At 37.4% G+C, this 21,850-nt stretch overlaps 2 protein-coding genes across 2 annotated transcripts in view; one reads left to right on the top strand and one right to left on the bottom strand.

The window, feature by feature from the left end:
- Positions 1-21,850, bottom strand: part of LOC308650421 (protein leg1b-like) — a gene marked incomplete at both ends in the record, with an annotated part of 165,479 nt that overhangs the window by 86,729 nt on the left and 56,900 nt on the right. The window lies entirely within an intron of this gene.
- LOC308649231 (protein LEG1 homolog) overlaps positions 20,666-21,850 on the top strand; it is a gene marked incomplete at both ends in the record, with an annotated part of 38,681 nt that continues 37,496 nt past the window's right edge. The window contains 1 exon segment of the mRNA XM_081294766.1: positions 20,666-20,966. Within this exon segment, the coding sequence (XP_081150892.1) occupies positions 20,666-20,966 (301 nt within the window).

Here is a 21,850-nt window from a genome sequence, read left to right as displayed (position 1 = left end):
CTGCCCTGACTCCAATTGTGGTGACGTAACTACCACGCCCTCGGGTCGTTGGTCCTGATCCGGATGTGGGTGGTGGCTCTGCTCAGCCCCTCCTCCAATTGGTGTGACGTGTCTACCACGCTGGCAGGCCTCTAGGCCTGTTCCTCCAGTGGGTCGCAGGTCTGCCTACCTTGCGGGCTCGGGCGGCAGTTCTGCTCATCCCCCACTCCCAATGGGGATACCTGACTGCCTCTCCAACGGATCGCTGGGCCTTTTCCGGACACGGGCGGTGGCTCTGCTCCACCCCCGCTCCAACCAGTGTGACGTGACTGCCACGGTGCTACGTGTCCACCACGCTGGCAGGCTACCGGGCCTGTCCTGCCAGTGGGACGCAGGTCTGCCTACCTTGCAGGCTCAGACAGCGGCTCTGCACAGCCTCTACTCCAAATGGGGTGACTTGGCTACCACGCCATCAGGTGGCTGGTCCTGTTCTAGGCGTGGGCGTCTACTCTCTTCGGCCCCAGCTGTATTTGGGGTGTCGTGAGACCACACTGGCGGGTCACTTGGCCTGCTCTGGGAGCGGGTGGCAGCTCCACTCTGCCCCCCTGGCCCCCACAGCACCCAGCAGGACCCGGACCAAGAAGCAGTCACCGCAGGTTCCCCAACCCTGGGCCAAAGCAGCTTTGGGAGCAAGAACCCGGCCTCTCCGATCCCGGCTCAGGCTCCGCTAGAAGCAGGCTCCAAGGAGCAACCCCCGCGGGTTCCCCTGCCCCAAGCCAAAGCAACTCCGGGAGCCAGAGCCCGGCCGCTCCAAGCTCTCTGAAGTCAGTGCACGCTCCGCTGGGAGCAGGCTCAAAGACGCAGTCCCCGCGGGCTCCCCAGCCCCGGACCAAAACTGTTCCGGCAGTCAGAACCCAGCCGCCCCGAGCTCAGTGCACGCTCCACTTGGAGCTGACCTCAACACGCCGTCTCCACAGGTTCCCCAGCCCTGGGCCAAAGCAGCCCTGGGAACCAGATTCTAGCCACTCAGAGCCCAGCGCACACCTTGCCAGGAGCGAGCCCCTAGGAGTATTCTCCACTGGTTCTCCAGCCCCGAGCCTGAGCGATCTGTCTGCGAGACGCAGGCAAATACCAGCCTGAAATCACCTGTTCCGTAGCTGAATGAGCTGAGATCAGTAGAAAACAGGGATGATTACATCAGCTCTCCAAGATGGTGGCTGCTGTCCTCCTCCGTGGTCCAACTGGTGTCGAGAACCAAACTGGACCGCTTCTCTCCTCTGTCTCAAAGCCGGAACTCAGCACTAAGCACGGCCATTGCACCACTGGCAGGAGCCCCCAGAATCCGCATCACTGCACCCCTGCTCTGGCACCTCGCCGCTTCCCAGCGCGCGCCGCAGACTCCAGCTGCGGGGCGCGACCCTCCGTGCGGAGAAATCGCCCGCGTCCAAGCCCCCGCAGCTGAACCTCACGCGATGGAAATCCGTCCACTGGATTCTGGAGCACCTCAATTTCACTGGAAATTCCCAACAAGATAGCCTTCAGCTGTTTCACCTCGTCTTTCTCCCACACAGTGACGCGGTGCACTGGGGTGATGCACTCCCTTTGCCGCCATCTTCCGCAGCTTAACTTGATTTCTTTGTTGATTGGTTTTCCTTTAGTGTAATACCTCCCTTTGCTGATTTTCATTTTTGGTTTTCATTTTCTCCTCCTGGAATATTTTGCTGAGAATGTCCTATAGTGAAAGCTTTCTAATTATAAATTATTTTAAGTTTTGTTCATCATGAAAGATTTTTATTTTGTCATCAAATCTAAAACTTAATTTTGCTTGATATAAGACTCTTGGTTGGCATCCACTTTCTTTTAGAGGTTGGTATATGTTGTTCCAGTATCTTCTAGTTTGGAGGCTCTGGGTTGAGAAATCTGCAGAAATCCTAATTGGTTCCCCCCCCCACATATAATCTGATTCCTTTCTCTTATGACTTTTAAAATTCTCTCTTCATTCTAGGCTTTTTCATTATAATATGCGTTGGTGTAGATATGTTATGATTTTGTAGATTTGGTGTCCTGTCTTGTATTTGATTTCCCAATTCTTTCTTCAGCTTTGGAAGTTTTTCTTATATTATTTCATTGAATATGTTGTTTATTCCTTTTGTTTGTAACTCTATGCCTTCCTCTATCCCAATAATTCTTAAATTTGATCTTTTCATGTTATTTCACAATTCTTGGATGTTCTGCTCATGGTTTCTTACATTTTCACTGTGTAGTTGACTTTATTTTCAAGATTATATATTTTGTCTTCATTGTTTGAGGTTCTGTCTTCCAAGTGATTTAACCTTGCTGATGCTTTCTATTGAGTTTTTAATTTGGCTTAAGGTTACCTTTATTTCAAAGATTTATGTTTTTGTTTTTTGTTTTGTTGTTGTTGTTGTTTGTTTGTTTTTGGTTTTTTTCAGACTTTCTCTCTTATTGAAGTAATCTTCTTTCCTGTATTTGCTTATGTAGCTCTTTATCAAAATGGTCTTTTGTTGCCTGTGTTTGCTTTCTTATATCATCCTTTAGTTTTCAGATTTGGAGGAAACAAGTAAGTGGGAAGACAATAGAGTACAAAAAACAAACATAAAAATTAAGAAAAAAATATAAAAATAAAAGATAAAAGAATATACAACACAACTGTAATATAGTATTCAAACATCCCTGACCTAAATAGCCTAATGCATGAAAAATACTGGATTTCACAAATGTTGGGGATGTGAAGACAGGTAAAAATAAAGAAAAGAAAAAAAATCTTGGTGGAAAATTACAGGATTGTTTCTATTGGAGTTCAGTATCTTTTCTGCTTCCCTTCTCATCCAGTAGGTGGGGTTGTCTGCTGTTTGCTGGTATCTCCACCCTCAGGATGGTAAAGGTTATTAGGGTGGGAGGGTTACTTTTGGGGGCAAAACTCCTGAATGTGAGCACTTGTATAGCACTTGTCGGTCCCCTTTAGGAGACTATAATCCAAGAATCTCCTTTGGGGCCCACTTGTGTGATGTGGGTTTTATCTCCTTTCAGTGCCTGTATACCTCACAATTCCTGGTGTCTAATTTAGTCTCTAAACTGTATCTCACTCAACCCTCCTTTTCTATTTCCCAACCAGAAAACTCTCTCTCTGGAGGTCTTGTAGGCTACACTCTGGGGCCTGTGCATCTGTTGCAGAGAGCTGTTTTGTATCTGGAGCTGAAAGCAATGTTAGTGGCAAGGCTGGGGGGCAGTTGGGGGACTATAGGTATCTTGATATTGCTTCTAGTCCCCAGCAGGTGTCCCAAGTTGGGAGTTGCCCCAATTAAATACGGTAATAGTGGTAGTGAGGATAACCCAAGATGGAGACAAAGGTTCCCAAGTCGTAGGAGGCTACTTTCAGAATGGGCATTCAGAGTGGATTGGGAGGGGGCATTGGGTGGCATATTCAGAGATATAGCTCTGTGGCATGCATGGTGAAGCAGAAGGCTCTCTCCAGTCTGGTGTCCCCAGATGCAGGCTACCACATAGAAGGGACCATGGCAGCAGTTTCAGTGTCCAAAGATGGAAGCAACTTGGGGAGCCCCATGTTGGTAGATGGGGGTCCACATGGGAGTGGCCACCAGGGATCCTGCACAGAAGGATGTCTGGGGTCCTGCAAGGGCACTGATGCCAGGGAGTCCTGCATGGGCAAGTGGTGGGGGGTCCTGAGCAGGAGCAGCTGTCAGGGGTCCTCTAATAACCCACAGAGAAACAGTTTTCCACTACTTGAATCTCAGGTTCCAGAGCAACAAGAAATGCAGCCAAGCTCTAGCCTGCCATCTTGGATCTCCCCTAAAGTATTCTTTTCTCTTTTTCTTTTGTATAGTTTCTATTGTTATGTTTTCAAATAAATTCACCTTATTTCTACAGTGTCTATCTAGCATTTGTGATGTTTTATGTATTTTCATTTAATACACTATGATTTTCATGTATAGAATTTTATTCTTCATCTTTAGAAATCATTTATGTCTTTTTGACTTATTGACTATGTAGATTGTACTTATGAATGACTTATTGTCCTGGTATGCTAATTCTACCATATTTTTCAGTCTAATATCAGTTTTATTTATTGATTAATTTCTTAAATAAGGGTCATATTTTACTTTTTTACCATGTAAATGATTTTTGACAAAATGTTAAACAAGGAAAGTTTTAATATTTCTTGTACTTTTATATAAAAATAGAATATATGTATGTATATATGTTTTAATGACAGTTAAATTCAAATTTTAAATTATATATGTGCATGGGTTTCTAATGGAAAACAGTGGAATCAGAACTTTCTTTTTTTTATTTTCAAGTGATGCTTTTGTTGGTCAGAACTAACATATTACACACTGTAGGGCAAAACCCATTTAAATACAATGGCCTATGAGTTACGATACTTTCATATCTACCTGTTACATATGACACAATTTATATTGCTGTGTGAGTATCAGATAATAGCACTTAAATATTTTTATTTTTTGGCTCTACTTTTTCCATCATCTTTAAAATAGAGCTAGAAATATATATTTCATAGAATAACTGTGAAATTACATAAAATAATGATTTAAAAAAGCCTTGCAAGTAATAGAGACAAATTCTAGTTCTCTTTCCTTCCTAAATATGAATTACACTCCAGCAAAAAAGTGCATTAATATGCACAAATAATTATAATAGTAAAGTAAATATATAAGATTACAATGGGGTCCAAGAAGTATTTTGTTATGTTTGAGTATATATGCAGGAGTTGATCTATATAAATTCAGCAAGGTAAGTGATGAATTATATGATGAAAGCTCTAATATAATCTAATGAAGAAAATGGAAAAGGATTAAGAGCTTTAAGGACAGGGGTGATATGAATCAATACATTATCCTTACCCAATATGTTGTACATTATATCTATATCAGAAGAGAGAAATCTTGGGGCCAAATCCAGAAAATCACCTGTTTTCATAAATGATTTTTTACTAGAAAACACCATGCTTATTCTCTTATGCATATTCAGTTATTCTTTTACCCTCCAAGGGCAAGTGTAGAAAAATGATAATAGAGACAAAATAACCTGAGGACTTTAATATATTTACTAAGGTGGCTTTTATGTGTAAGAATGGCCAAAAATTTTTATGAAAAAAACAATTGGATAATGTCCAATCAGATATTTAAATTTAATATACTTCCACAGTCTTTATAGACATGAACCCTGGGTAGTGTCCAAGATGGACAGATAACTAGCTCATTGGAGTAGAATTTTAAAAAAGAATTTCTAAATTAAGAAATAACCTAGATAATACTTTTCTCTATATTTGCAAGAAAAAAAAAAACAATGTGAAAAATATGGCTCTTCAGAATAGTGAAAAAATATTATTTAAAGCATGCAATTGAGGCCATTGATTAACTATTTGGAAAAATAAATAAAATTATGTCTTTTACTGAACTTTATATGCAAATAAATTTCATGAACTCTTCATTTCATTTTGCTAACATAATTTAAAGGCATGAAAGCATCTATATTAAAGTTTATATAGGAAAGATGATTTGATGCAAATTTATTGAATTCTTATTAACAATTGATCTTTGAATAAATGATGACATATTCATGCTATGCTATTTTATACAATTACTTTTAAATGAACTAAAATAGTATACATTAAAATTAGGTGAGTAGATGATAGATAGTTGATAGGTCTGATAAGAAAATGACTTGTTTAATAATAACTCTCTTGGCAGCCTCACAGACCTGGGGAGACAGTGCCCATACCAAGGCTAGGTAATTCCCGAAGGGTTGGACTGCTGCCTCAAACTGACTTTTGTGCGCAAAAGGGCCAATCCAAGGCCATTACCACCCACTTTGTTATATACATTCATAAACCAAGCCAATATTTCCCTTGCCCTAAATCATTGCAAGACCAATACCTCTTACCCTAAGCAACCATGCTTCAGCTTTCTAACTATGTAGTTCTTTGCTCTTTCTATAATTTTGTAAAGATAAAGTCCTACAATTTTTTTTTATTTTTTAGGAATGCTTATTTGGAAATTTACCCATCATGTTATTGGTACATACAATTATATTTTTTCTTTTGCAGTAAGATTTTAAGGGGAAAAATAATGAGGCCTTGGAAAAAAATATTGGAAATATGTAGCAGGATAAATAAAAATGAAAAAAGGGAGAAGCACAAACTACTACCAATTTACATCAGAATTTATGTAGAATAGAAACCAGACTCTGACTTTACCTGGTGAAGTGACATTTGTTTGTATCCATCTATAGCTCAATTAGGGTTATAGAGAGTATTCAAGGAATTGAAGGGAGATTTTTCATGTCTTCCATCAAAAAATTGTATCTCATTGAGGAAGAGGGAAAGGAAGGAATCAACTACTGATAAATAAGAAGACAAAGTATAAGATACTAGGTAGGAGTATGCTAAGATGCATGGAAGAGAAAGAATATTGTCTGCTGGAATAATCACTGAAGAAAAGGAAAAATTGTATAAATCTCAAAAATGGGTAGAGTTTGCAGGAATAAAAGGAAATAATATTAGCATGTATGTATATAAAATTTTTAAGAATATAAAAAAGATATAATAGCATTAAGAAAAGAAAAAAAAACAGGGTTTGCAATTATTGTGGTGTCTATGAGGGGAGGAGGGAGAGAAAGAGACAAAGAGAAAGGAAGGGGAACGCGGGGACAGAGAGGGATGAGGCCTAGTCAGAGCAGCAACATTTATCATTTTCTTGAAAGATAAAATAATCATAAAGATTATAATTTCTGGATCAGTAATTTGAGTTTGAAGCAGTGAGAAGTATAGAATTACTTGGTTGCTTAAAGAAAGAAATTTGAGAGAAACAAGTTTGTTGTTTATTGTTGCTGATCAGGGTTATAAAGAACAATATGTTTGACTTGAAGAAGAAAACTGAGTCATTGGGACCAGCTCAGATACTGTAGAGCTAATCTATGTATAAGGTGCAAGTGTGGAGGAAGCAGTGGCCAAGGGAAGCAAACCAAAACCAAAAAAAAAATGTTTAAAGAAGAATGCAGATACATGCTGGCACAGATTGGCTACAAAGCAAGGTCAAAAAGATAAGGATATGTATTAGAATAGATATATAAATAAATTTACTTGCAAACTCAGATTTTATTTAATCTCACATTTTCCCTATTGGATTACTAATTTGATTGAAAAAATTCATTATTTCTCCAATAGAAATAAAAAATTTCACAAAGCAGACTTGCTTGGAAAGAGGAATCAAAGCAGCCTTCAGAAGGAGATTCACCTATAATTAGGATAGCAATTTGAAACAGCCTGGAATTTTATTCTACTTTAAAACAGAAATAATGATTGGAAAAATTCACATGCATTGAGGGAATGATCCAGGCTTTTACGCACGCCTGTGTGAGGGTGAGCAGGCCCAGAAGGGCAGAAGAAAAAAATAGAAAGAGAAAAAGTGAGGTGACGGATTGAGGTTCCTGTGAAGCAGGAAGAACTGGTGAGAAGGACACAGTGAGTCCCAGAGCGAGAGGAATGGAAATGAGGAAGAAATAACAGTGAGGGTGGCAGAGAAAGAGGACTGGGAGGAAGTAGGGGGTGTACCTAATAGGTAATTGAAGCTGAAGTCCCAGGGAAAAGTCAAACCCTGCTGAGGGGAAGCTAGAGAAGAGGGGAGAATAGAAAGAGTGCAGAGAATAAGCAGGAGAGAGTGGAGTCGGGATCATGGAAGGGTATGCAGGGAGCACAGGGAGAAGATGGACAGATTTTTACAAAACGACTTTCGAAGTTTTCAAAATAGAAGATAAGGGAGAACATAAAAAAGGAAAAAAATGGAATGAGGGCTAGTATAGATGGATCATGTGCTCATTGTGTTGAGCACTCGGTCTGGCTACTGTGAAAATACCTTCATCATGTGCTCATACTCCAGATAAAAGTATAAGTAAATTATTAACGATTACTTACTGAACATTTATTCTTCTGAAATAGAAATTACATTAAAAAATAAGAGCTACATCAAAAGTAAAATAAATACATTGCACATTAATTTTTTACAAGAGTTAGCATCTCTTGACTAACTCTAGTGGCATTAACTAATAAATCCCCCAATGGTTAATGGCTTAACCCTACAGAATTTCACTGTTTATCACTCTCACAATGATAAATAATGTTTACCCATGTGTCAGAATGCTTTTTTCTACAGTTATTCAGGGCCCTTGGATCCTTCCATCTGTGGCTCCACCTGTCCCTATGTCTCTCCATTGTCTACATCTGCTGAATAAAAGAATTAGTGAACTTACACAAGACACCCCTTCCTTTAAATGCCTAGAGCCAGAAGTGATGCACATCACTCCGTCTCACATTCTATTTGTAAGAACTAGTCACAGGAGACCACCCAGAGTCTGTTTCTGGAGGTTGTAGGCTGGAGGGAAATCTAGAAAAGGTTTTTCTGATTTATACCACCGAGGAGCATAAAAGTCAGTGATCTAATAAACTGCTTTTACACTTTGTCAGATATAATAGTTACATTCTGTTCCTGGATGACATAAACAAACTCTTACATTCTTGCTTTGAAGAGAGTGTTAGGATTATTTCACCTGAGACTGGGAAACAGCAAATGTCTAAATTGTATAGAATTTCCTTTTGCTGAACTTGGCATTAGATTTAATGTGGATTTTTGAGTTCCTCTTGCAGGTAAAAATAAGAAACTGAAGTGTAATAAAATGAGATAACTAGCTATCTAGCATCATCTAGTGGCTTTATGCTACCATTGATGTTCAAGTTTCAGGCATAGAGCCAACTGCCTAGACAGATTTTTTTTTTAATTAAATGAAGATAGAGGGAAAATAACGGCCAGAAAGCCATTAATTAAAATTATTTTAACCTGGATATGTTTTTTTTTTTAACTCTACTCTCAATAACTGGGAAATTGGCCCATACATTAAGTGACTTGGAATGGGCCTAACAACTTAAATCTTTTTTTTTTTTTTAAGAGAGAGTGAGAGAGGAGAGAGAGAGAGAGAGAGAGAGAGAGAGAGAGAGAGAGAGAGAGAGAGAGAGAATTTTTAATATTTATTTTTTTTAGTTCTCGGCGGACACAACATCTTTGTTTGTATGTGGTGCTGAGGATCGAACCCAGGCCGCACACATGCCAGGCGAGCGTGCTACCGCTTGAGCCACATCCCCAGCCCCTGGATATGTTTGATTATAGTAAATATGTTAACATATTAATCAAGCCTTTTAGCATGGCATTTGACTATATTTTTAACATCAGAATTGTTAAAATTTAATATGACACAGGAAAGCAAAATAAATTTCATTATATTTCAGCCCTAAAGTAAATTAATATTTTTCTAGGCTGTTAGTTAGAATTAATTTTCCATTTTTGTGCCTTCATTTGTGGCTTTTTTTTAGTTTGTTCTGTTTGTGTTATTTTAGGACTGAGAAAGCAAACAAAGGAAAAATTGAGCTTGCAGAAGACATACACTTTCATAAGATCGCTGATTTATTAGTTATATAGAGATTAAGAGGGAAAGATACAAGATGCTTTTGTTTTGGGAGATGAGACATATTAGTTCCAACTACTTATCAATCATTGTCAAAGTACCTTCCTTTATCTCTATAGAAAAAAAAATGAGAATTTGGGAAATAATCCAGGAATATTTATGGAAATAACATTTCCTGGAAAATTGCAATGGAAATTAACCATCCACCATGTTTCCTTGCTTCCAAAAGGAAATAAGAAAGAGAAATAAACTTAATATAAATATTTTTGTAGCCTTGAAAGTGATTCCTTTTTACACATTAATTGAAACAATCTGACATTTTTCTTCTACTTAAAATCACTCCATACCATTACTAATTACTTTTAATTTGTTTCTTCACAATCCTTCATTTTCTAATAACTGTAATTTACTCTTATTTTCAAATATATTAAATTTCATCTAATTTTAAAGTTGAAAGTGTACAGAAAGAATATTAAATTAAAATAGATCTTATGCTTTTAATCACCAAGCCTGATTCCTTACTCAATATTTTAAAATAATTCTTACAATTTTCTTCTACAAAATAAATTTAAACCCATTCCAACTAAAATAAATTAATAAAAAAATTATTAACATTAACTCATTGGTTTTAAAAAGATGAAATTTGTAGGCAAATTTTTACTATTTGCTAAGTTTTTTTGCTAACACTATTTCAGGTGATATTGACAAATATTGGTCACATCATTCTCTTTAAAAAATACAGAGAGATAGACATTTCCATTAAATGGATTGCATTATTTCCAATTTTAGACTTTTGCAAGCAGTAGAAGAATGGCATTCAAAATGTATTTTTGTTAACTTGTTAAAATAAACATGAAGTAAATTACTAGAAAGAAATGGATCAGGTATTGCCAAATAATAGTGAGAAAGATGTGTTGTATTTTGTGTTCATAACAAAACAATAAAATGTTTATTAAGATTTCTATTCCTACAAAGCTAACAACAATGAGGATCAGAAAATATTTAAATTTGTACTAGTCTGATACGTGAAAATGGTGATTCACCATTTTTGTGGATATTTATTTATGTGAGGTTGTATATTTTGTCAATTAGTTTCTTTATTTAAAAATATTTTTACATATTTCTTAGTTTGAGCATGAAAGCAAAATAAAAACACATAATTGTAAATTTAGAACCTTAGGTGATTTATTATAGCATGTTTATGAAAATAAACTGTCTTTGTAGTAATTAAGTAGAATTTTGTTTTTAATGTTTTTAACATTGTGTAGCTAGGTTAATTTTTGAAAAATTTAATAACTTTCATTCATTTTCAATGGACATTGTTTTTGTATGGAAAAAAAAATTAGTGGTACTGGGGATTGAATTCAGGGCTTTATAAATACCAAGCAAACAAACACTTTATCTTTCAGCTACATCCCCAGCCTTTTGTGTGGAAGATTTTTATGAAGATATAAGCTTGAAGGAAACATTTTCTAGATGATTGGAACTAACACTTCAGTATCTACTTTAATGTTTCTGAAAGCATAATGAAATAAAAATTTTCATTGGTAGTGTCTTAAGGAACAATACTACCAAAACTTAATTTTTATTTTATGCAACTTTAGCATAATTTTGTCATTACCTATACCTGAACTTTTAAGTTTAAATATAAGCTGCTATTAATTTGACTAATAATTATTAAATTAGTATTCAAAAATGATTAAGATGCTCAAATACAACATAAATTCAGATCAATTACTAAAATTGCTGATAAATTAATAATAGGTTAGAAAACCTACGAGATTTTGGATTTTATCCTATGTAATAAATTTAATAAACTTTTAAGGAATATTTGTTGTTCATAGTCAAAAGGCAGAAGACTTTAAGAGAAACTTTAAAGTTTAAGAAAACTCAATGTACTGCCTGATTTATTCATATCTGAAGGGCTGATATGGAGAAAAAAGAAGGACTTTGGGTAATAAGAAGTGCTGAGAGCCACAGCCAAGTCGGTACGGCCCCTGGCATTTTGGCAACAGTATTGGTTGACAGGCGAGGCATTACTATCCGCCTTGGCTGCTACTTTGGAGTTCTCACACTACTTTGGAGTTCTCTTGGGGATTCCCGGGAATTCCCGGAGAGTTCCCATTGGTTGGGGAAGTGCAGGGGGAGGGATTTCCGGAGGAGATATTTCTGGTGGCTGGTTCCTGGAGGAGCCGCTTGGCAGACGGCAGATTTCCCAGGAGCATGTGTGAAGTGTGCTGGTAGAGTTCAGAAATAAAGTTTGTTCCTGCTTCAGTGGCTCATGATTTGTGCCCAGCCAGACGGCAGCATTTGGTGGCCCGTGTGGGGAACTCCTGAAGCTTGGGGGAAAGTGAAATTGCTCACCCCTAAGGGAGGGCGAGAGAATGGGTGACCATTTCAAAAAATAATGTGTTCTTGTTTTGATTTGTTTTGTTTTTGTTTCAAGCTGCCTATCCTGAGAACTTTCTCAGGCAAACTGGGAAAAATGGTTGGCTCAAGGTTTGAAGTTGTTCGCCCTCGAGGAAGAGATAGAAATAGACCACAAATGCACAAGTGAAGAAAATAGGAAAATTGATACAACGATTTTTTGTTCTGTTTTTGTTTCATTCTGTTTCGGTTTTGTTTTGTGTTATCTTATTGGGTTACGTTATCTTTATAGTAGATTAGAAATTAGTAAAAAACAAACTGAAAGAGTGTTAAGTAAATTGTTAGAGGAGGTTCAGACCATGGAGAAAGACATTTTAGATCAAGTAAAAGAGAAGGTCTCTCGAGCTAGTCAGATAGAGGAAGAAAATTTAAAGGAAGAAAGCTTAGAGGAGAAACAGCTATTAGGGAAAAAGCTACAACAGGAGGCTGCTACTAACACCATTCTATCACCAGAGGGCATAATTCAACCAACCTATGGAGACAGCTGAGTGGCCCTCAAACCCCCTAGTTGATAGATGGGATCCTGAGACAGGACCTCAAAGATTAGCATGCCCTGTACTTGAGCAGGCAGGAGGGCAGCAAATTCACCGTGCTTTAGATTTCAAAACAGTGAAGCAGTTAAAGGAGGCTGTAACAACCTATGGTCCTCAAGCACCCTTCACTGTAAGCATGGTCGAATCCATTACCAACTTGGACATGACGCCAGCAGATTGGGCTAGCATGTGTAAATCTGTGCTAAATGGAGGGCAATATTTGTTATGGAAGGTTGCCAATGAAGAATTTTGCATGGAGATGGCTAGGCAAAATGCAGCAGCTGGTTATCCTCAGAGAAATCTAGATATGTTGTTAGGAAAAGGACCTTATGAGGGTCAATGGCAACAAATTGAATATAATCATGCTATATATGCACAAATTGCTGAGATGCAGTTAGGGCATGGAAGACTTTGCAAGGACATGGAGATTTACAAGGACAATTATCTAAGGTAATACAGGGAGCTAATGAACCTTACGCTGAATTTGTAGATAGGCTTATTCAAACAGCTACCAGAGTTTTTGGGGATACAGAACAAGAATGCCATTAATTATACAATTGGCTTATGACCAAGCAAATTGTTGGTGCAGAGAGGTCATTAGACCATGGAAACATGGAGATTTAAACACATATATTACATTATGTAGAGACATTAATGAACAAGGGCAAGTCTTGGCAGCTGCAGTACAACAGGCTTTAGATGCCAGGCCAAAAACATGCTACAATTGTAAACAAACAGGACATTTTAAAAGTAATTGCCCCATAGGAGGAGGGTTTAACAAAACTAGGTTTCAAAGGAGTAGAATACCGGGTATTTGCCCACGATGCTGTAGAGGGAGACATTGGGCTAATGAATGCCATTCTCAAACCACCATAGAGGGTACTCCGTTATCAAAAAACGGACAAGGACCAGGTGTTTACCCACAATATCATGGAGAAAGGCATTGGGCTCCATTGCCAAAAAACGGAGAGGGGGCTCAATGCTCCGGGGCCCATGACCACAAATATACGGGGCACTGGAGGAACCCAGAAACACAATGGAGGAACCCAGCAACACCATCAGGGTAGTGCCCAGGACACATTATCCATCAGATCTCTCATCAGACAAACCAGAGGGAGCACAGGGTTGGACATCTGCGCCTCCACCAGAGCAGTACTAACTCCAGAGATGGGAGTTCAAATCATTCCCACAGGAGTAAAAGTACCTCTTCCCCAAGGAACAGTAGGCTTATTGTTAGGACACAGTTCTTCTACTCTAAAAGGAATTATGATAAGTCCTGGGGTAAATGATCCCAATTATGAAAGTGAAATAAAAATTATAGCTAGTTCTCAAAAGTGTATATCAGTACTTTCACCAGGAGATAGAATAGCACAGTTATTAATAATACCCAGCCTACATGATAAATTTTCCAATAAAAAAAATAAAAATTACCTGGAAATCAGAAAGACCAGTATGGGTTCCTCAGTGGCCCCTGACTAAAGAAAAGATACAAGCAGCCCATGACCTGGTCAAACAACAATTAGCGGAGGGACATATACAACCTTCCATATCTCCCTATAATACTCCCATTTTTGTCATTAAAGATAAATCTGGTAAATGGAGATTATTGCAAGATTTAAGAGCCATTAATAATGAGATGGTTATTATAGGACCTGCTCAATCAGGTATTCCTCAATTGTCTGCTTTTCCAAAAACCTGGTACGTTTTAGCTATAGATATTAAAGATTGGTTTTTTTTCAATTCCAATTCATCCTGAGGATAGTCCAAGTTTTGCATTTACTATCCCTGCACTGAATCATGAAGGTTCTGATCAGAGATATGAATGGAAAGTACTCCCTCAAGGGATGGCTAACAGCCCAACTATGTGTCAAATTTATGTTAACAAAGTAATCCAGCCACTTAGAAATCAAAATCCTGAACTACAAATATTTCACTATATGGATGATGTATTATTAGCACAAAAAGATAAAAACACATTGCTAGAATGTTATGCCACACTTACAAACTTATTAAAAATTATAATCTAGAGATAGCAATAGATAAAGTACAATTAAATTTTCCAATTAATTATTTAGGAGTTCTATTATCCTCAACCATGGTCCGTCCACCAAAAATTCAAATATGAGTAAATCAACTCAAATCACTTAATAACTTTCAAAAGTTATTAGGAGACATCAATTGGATAAGGCTTTATCTGGGCATACCAACAGGAGAGTTGGGACCTTTATTTGATATCCTAAAAGGTCCATCAGATCCACATTCACCCTGAATGTTAACGCCTGAAGCAAGAAAGGCATTAAAAATTATTGAAACATATATGGAAAATATGCATTTGGATAGAATTGATTTAAGTTTGCCTTTATTATTTATTGTACTACCAACAAAAAATATTCCTACAGGAGTATTTTGGCAAGAATGTCCATTATTGTGGATACATTTATCTTATTCTCCTAACACTATTCTTACTAGGTATCCTGAGGCTGTAGGACAATTAATACTCAAAGGAATAAAAGCAGCAAAGGGAGTGTTTGGAATTTCTCCTAATAAAATCATTACTCCATATACTATGGATCAAATTGATGAGTTAGCTAATGAGTTAAATACTTGAGCAATAATCATGTGTAAATCTAATGTTTCATTTGATAATCACTTACCATCTAATCCTTTGTTGACTTTTTGGTCTTCACATCCTGTAATTTTTCCAAAAATGACAAGAAAAACACCTATCATGAATGCTCCAAATATATTCACTGATGGGTCAAATAATGGTACAGCAGCAGTAGTTATCCCTGATCAAACTTTTACATTTTTAGTACCCAAACAATCAGCTCAAAAGGTAGAACTTAATGCAGTTTTACAAGCTTTTGGGATGTTTAAAGTTTCTGTATTTAATTTATTTTCGGATAGTCAGTGTATAGTTAATGCTATAGTATCCCTTAAAGATGCTGGTAGGATTTCTCCTTCCTCTACTGTTTTCTCTTTGTTTTCCACTATACAAAGTCTAATCTGGGACAGAAAAGATCCATTCTTTATAGGACATATCAGAGCACATACAGGATTGCCTGGAGCTCTTAGTTTGGGCAACAATTTAGCAGATAAAACTACACATGACATACATATTTTCTCTACACTAGAAGAAGCTACAAATTTTCATAAAAGGTTCCATGTCAATGCTAATACTTTACAAAAGCATTTTTAAATAACTAAGGAACAAGCTAGACAAATAATAAAACAATGTCAAAATTGTGTGACCTTTTTGCCACAAGTTAATCTTGGAGTCAATCCTAGAGGATTGGTACCTAACCATATTTGGCAGATGGATGTCACACACTTGCCAGAATTTGGAAAATTAAAATATTTGCATGTTACAGTTGATACTTCTTCCAGATTTTTGATGGGCTCCTTTCATGCCTGAGAAAAAACTAAAGATATTATAGCTCATTGCTTACAGAATTTTGCCACTGTGGGCGTTCCAAAACAGTTAAAAACAGATAATGGTCCTGGCTATACCTCTACCTCTTTTAAACAATTTTGCTCAACATTTGGTATTACTCACATAACAGGAATCCCATACAATCCTCAGGGATAAGGCATAGTTGAAAGAGCTCATCAAACTATTAAAATGTACTTATTAAAGCAAAAAGAGGGAATTGGAAAGGGGTATATATCCCCCAAAGATAAACTTAAAATAACCCTTTTTACTAAAAGCTTTTTAAATTTGGATTCATCAGGGCTTAGTGCTGTGGAAAGGCATATGTATCCAAAAAATGTACATAAGCCTAAGGTACTTTGGAAGGATATTCTAATAGGACAATGGAAAGGTCTTGACCCAGTGATTGTCTGGAGTCGGGGTTCTGTTTGTGTGTTTCCACAGGGAGAACAGCAGCCGATTTGGATTCCAGAGAGACTAGCCAAAGCGCTATCTACAGACCAAAAAGAAGATGATTCGACTCAAATCCATAACAGCTGATATCCAGAGCTCCAGCTTGGCTATTCTTACATCTGCGACACTGATTAACTAGGATGCTTTTTTCAATATCTATTTTATTATTGCATTTTTCCACATCATAAAGTTTTATTTTATTTTTTGAGCTCAAACAGACCTAGGTTAATGTTTTTCTGATCAGTTTTATTTTTTGACTGTGGAGTTTTTAAACATTGCAATGGAGATTTCACCTGTGTAAAGCTACAAGGCCTTTACTATTGTCTCATGTGTTGTATGTTTGTGTGCACATTTGTGTTTTGTTTTGTATGTCTGTATGTGTGTATGTCCATATATCATATATGAGGAGCACTCATGAAAAAATGGATCCAAATTTTTTTTTATTCATGTGATTTAAATGGTTTAATTTAAATTGGGTAAACAGCTGTTGAGGATTGTTTTAATATGTGAACAAATAAGGAGTTTAACAGATCTGTTTGTTTACTTTCTCCTTTCCTTTTCATTATATTTAATAATTCTGTTCAGGATAATGTAAATTGTTCAGAAAATTCTTTTCTTAGTACCTCTTGGAATGTTACATAATTTTTTTTAGCATCATTGCCAGAATTCCTATCTTCATCCCAATGCCAGTGAAGACAAAGATAAAACCAAACTACAGCTTCTTCGATAGTTATCACAACAAACTGTATAAACTGATGCATATGAATAATAATGAATAATAACTCAACAAGTAATGCTCAATCAAGGAGTCGATTTACTTTGGGAGGAAATGGACATATTGATGGATTCCTCTGCTTTGAACTGCTTGCAGAACTTGCCTGGACTATGTATCACTTGTATGCTTTGTGAACTATCTGTTGGTGCAGCAAACTGTGGTAGTGCTGGAGTATCTTTGCTGATGGTGTCACCGGTGGTACAATTTTTCAAAGGAGCCGTCAATTGGCTTAGTGTCGTGGCATTTTGCATCCTCCTCCCTTTTAGTAGTGATGGTCTAAAATTTGGGGGCCACCAGAGGTGAGGCAAAGAACCACACCCCCCACTGGCACCAAGGCCAAATTTGGGGGCCAACAGAGGTGAGGCAAAGAACCTCACCCCCACACACACACTGGTGCAAAGGCCTATCCACAAGTATGGCTGTATGCTGGACCAGCAGTCAGTGACAGGTATGATCCAATTGCAGTGGTACCAACCTAAGACAGGAGTCTGACGCCTAGAGGTCAGTTCATCTGATGACGGGTAAGGACCATATGTTGTATTGGACAACCTAACAGGCATGGTCCCTAAGCCACATTACTTGTTGTTTAATTAAACAGAAGGGGGGAGATGCTGAGAGCCACAGCCGAGTTGGTATGGCCCCTGGCATTTTGGCAACAGTATTGGTTGACAGGCGAGGCATTATTATCCGCCTTGGCTGCTACTTTGGAGTTCTCACGCTACTTTGGAGTTCTCTTGGGGATTCCCGGGAATTCCCGGAGAGTTCCCATTGGTTGGGGAAGTGCAGGGGGAGGGATTTCCGGAGGAGATATTTCTGGTGGCTGGTTCCTGGAGGAGCCGCTTGGTGGTCAGCAGATTTCCCAGGAGAGTGTGTGAAGTGTGCTGGTAGAGTTCAGAAATAAAGTTTGTTCCTGCTTCAGTGGCTCGTGATTTGTGCCCAGCCAGACTGCAGCAAAGAAGGTGAGCAACTTTCTTTGGCAATTTACTTGTGTTTTAGGATCTACCAAAGCTCAGATTTTCTGTATTGCTGCAGTTTCTGATGGGCCTTTTCATCAGAAAATATTTTATCATGATGGCTGACCTAGGTTTCATGGTAACTTGTCAGTGTATGGTGAGATATATAAGGGACAGAAACCAGGGAAACACTGTTTCTCAAAGCGAAAGTATAAAAAGAGAAGAAAATGACAATTTTTTTACTCCAGGAATCTTAAGGGTCTGGACATTGATTCAAATGTGAGGGTCTGCCTAAATCTCCAGTTAACAGCCCTGACTTCCACTTTACCTGAAAGCACCATGTAACCAAGCTACAACTCATGCCTGAACCTGAACCGAGTATATACAAATGAGCACTCCCTCACAAGGTGTCCATCCTTCTACCTCTCCTACTGCAACCTATTTCCACCTGCTTCTGGAACACCTGTTTACAGAGTTGAAAGAGTTGTGTGGGAAGAGAAGCTGCATGTGTAAATATAAAGGCGAGTCCCACTCAATAATTCCTCCTTTGTAAATGTTCTTTTGATGACTCCATTGTCATATGAAACCTACCAAGCTATTATTCCATTTTCTGAACTTCTGTAATTCTTTATTCATACATTTTCTTAAGATTTTTTCCTGAAATATCATCTGATTTTTAAAAATGTACATTCTGCATAATATATGGCACTTGGTTGGTTGCATACTAAATGGTCAAAGAATGAATGAAAAATGAAGCAATGGCATTATTCTGGAAGTAATGAAAAGTCATACTTTTTAGGTCATGTAGATTTAAAAGGTAAAAGGTAAAAGATCATCCTAAACTTGATGTGGTAGTGTGTACCTCTAATCCCAGGCACTCAGGAAAATGAAACAGAAGAATCAAAACCTCAAGATTAGCCTGGGCAACATGGAAAGCCAGCCTGGGCAATATGGAAAGAATGTCTCAAATAAATAAATGATAAAAGATCATCTTGAGTTCTGAGGATCTAAGTAATGTTCATATTTTCTAAAAGACTAAAATAATATCAATAAAAACAATATTTTAAAAAAATTCCTGTCATAATAAGTTAAACATAAGACTCCCCATCCCACTGCCAGTGTTCTCTGATGTGAGGATGGTTCTACCTTCTTTGCAGTCTCCTAGCATTAGTTATGTGCTTAGTTCTGTTTATGGAATAATAATTTACAAATTATAAGAAGTCAAATTGAAGGCAAAATTCATTTATAACGCATCAATTACTCTATTTCATTAGGGTATATGTTTTTAAATTTTTAATTTTAATTTTAATATCAAAGACAATATCTTTCTACCTTGTTCAGCATTGTAAGCCAGCACTAGTGTAGCACCAGGAATGAAGTCATTCATTACTCAACAAATAACTTTTAAATGAAGTAAGAGACTTGCGTGGCAGGATTTTCTGAGAATTTTCCAGCAATTCATTTTAAGAAGTATCATCTAGTGAAGGATTGGGTCTGCTTGAGTTCATGACCCATGTATTCCCAAATAACTCATAGTTCATGGCACAAGGATTCTGAATCAACATCTCACTACTGAACTCTCTCATTCTTTCTTCTGACAGCAGCCATTGCTGCTCTGACCAGTTCCACACAGGTGCTGACCTACTTCATGAAGTGCAAATTGGCATCTTTTAATTTTAGTCATGTTTTGTACCTCTTATATATGCCCTGGGCTTTTATGCCTTTGTTGTAATTTGGGGCACCTGTTATTATCCAGTTGGCATATAGGCTTGTGTTACCAGAATTGCAAGTGGCCTTTGCAGGTGTAATCAGCATCACAGATTGCTACCTTAACCAATGCATGATGGAGGCAGAGAGGCAAATGTTTCTCACTTATATCCCTCACATCCAGTGTTTCTGAGGGCTTTTAGATTATTCATCAGCAATCCCATGTCAACATTAAACACCCAAAGCTTCATGCTGCCAAGCTTATTGTTTCTTCTTAAAGTAGCTTTTCTTCCTTTCCTTTATTTATTTCTCATTTTTTTCCTATTCTTTAGCCATAAAGAGAAACAGGCATTCAAGTCTTTGGCTCAAACCCTGCTAATATATAATTTGACAAGTCTTATATACAAGTCTGAGCTTGCACATGAAATTAAATTTAAAAGAGATGTGGTGACAAGCCCACTATCACCAAAATGTCTCCCAAATTCTACCTATAATTGTTTTATTTATTATTTTGTGTTTCTGAAATCCCACCAATAAAAGATTTCTTTGGATCAGCAGCCATCTTTCTTTAAAATACAATTATCATGGAAAGAGGCTATGTAATTTATTATTATAATTAATACAAGAGACAGAAGATGGAAATAGAAACAGATTTAGAAAGAAAACAAGTCTTTCTAAAAATTCTACAGATTGATACCAGGTTAGCATTATTTAACTGGGAGATACTTAGCAAGGGAAGTACTACTACTCTGTTATGTTTAGTGTGCTATTCTTATATCCACCCTATAAGGGAATGATGTGTTGATTGGCACAGGTCAAAATAACCATGTGACTTCTTCCACCACTTCTCAATAAATGACTTGTCATAATCTCATTCCCCATCTTATGCACCATGACCTTCAGTCTTTCCTGGGCCTGTGTGTTTGTTGGTTGTATTTCCGCTCCTTTATCAGGAGCTTACAATCTTTCAGATAAGTTTCCCCCTCTATGGAAGGAGAGCCCAGGTCAGTTTAGTGACTATAGTGTAGAAAATGGCAAGTACATCATTAACCCCTGGAATTACTCTGAGAGGATGGGAATGTATAAAATTCTATTGGCACAGACAGCCAGATATTTTGAAAAATTTGCTCCAGAAAATGAACAAAATATTTTATGGGGACTGCCTATACATCATGGATGGCAATATCATACAGGTAAGAATTAATCTTTTTCACTACAATGATGTTTTGATTAAGCTATAAACTAATTAGAACACAGTATCTGGTATATAACATCATCTTTTTGAAAGTGACCATTTTTCTCTTAATTTTTCCCTTATTCTTTTTTTGCTTTTTTATTTCACACCCCTCCTCTTCTATTTTTCTCTTCATTCTTCATTAATCCTTTTTTATCAAACATTTTTAGAATCTCCCTATGTGCACAGGGAGATTTTCTACCTGTACTGTCAAAAAAAAAATCATTTACAATGATGAACATCTTCTACATTTCCACTATGCAGTACACAAGCAGGAGCCAACACATACTGTTACATGTGGCTATTGAGCACCTGAAATAACTAATACTTGTGCAAAATTGAAATCTTAATTTTATTTAATTTTGAGTCATTTAAACTTAAATATACAAGTGCTAGTGATTATCACACTCACTGATACACAGCATATTAGATCTAGTTCACACCATCAACTAGTATTAATTAAGGTCCTACTAAGAACTAAACTCATTTCCAAGCATCAAGAATTGGATGCATGGGCTGGGGATGTGGCTCAAGTGGTAGCGTTCTCGTCTGGTATGTGTGCGGCCCGGGTTCGATCCTCAGCACCACATACAAACAAAGATGTTGTGTCTGCTGAAAACTAAAAAATAAATATTAAAAAAACTCTCTCTCTCTCTCTCTCTCTCTCTCTCTCTCTCTCTCTCTTTAAAAAAAAAAAAAGAATTGGATGCAGGAGCCAAACAGGTTAGGTTATATGCATTAAATTTACAATAATTTTACCTAATTATCTAATCTACAACTCTAAGTGTGATTAGATAATTAGGTAGATTAGAGTGACACAGGAGAGCAAAACCTCTGTACTAG

This window comes from Spermophilus citellus (genome assembly GCF_964194105.1).
Source record: "Spermophilus citellus genome assembly, chromosome: 5".
NCBI classification, from domain to species: domain Eukaryota; kingdom Metazoa; phylum Chordata; class Mammalia; order Rodentia; family Sciuridae; genus Spermophilus; species Spermophilus citellus.
This window is presented reverse-complemented; position numbering and strand designations above follow the sequence as displayed.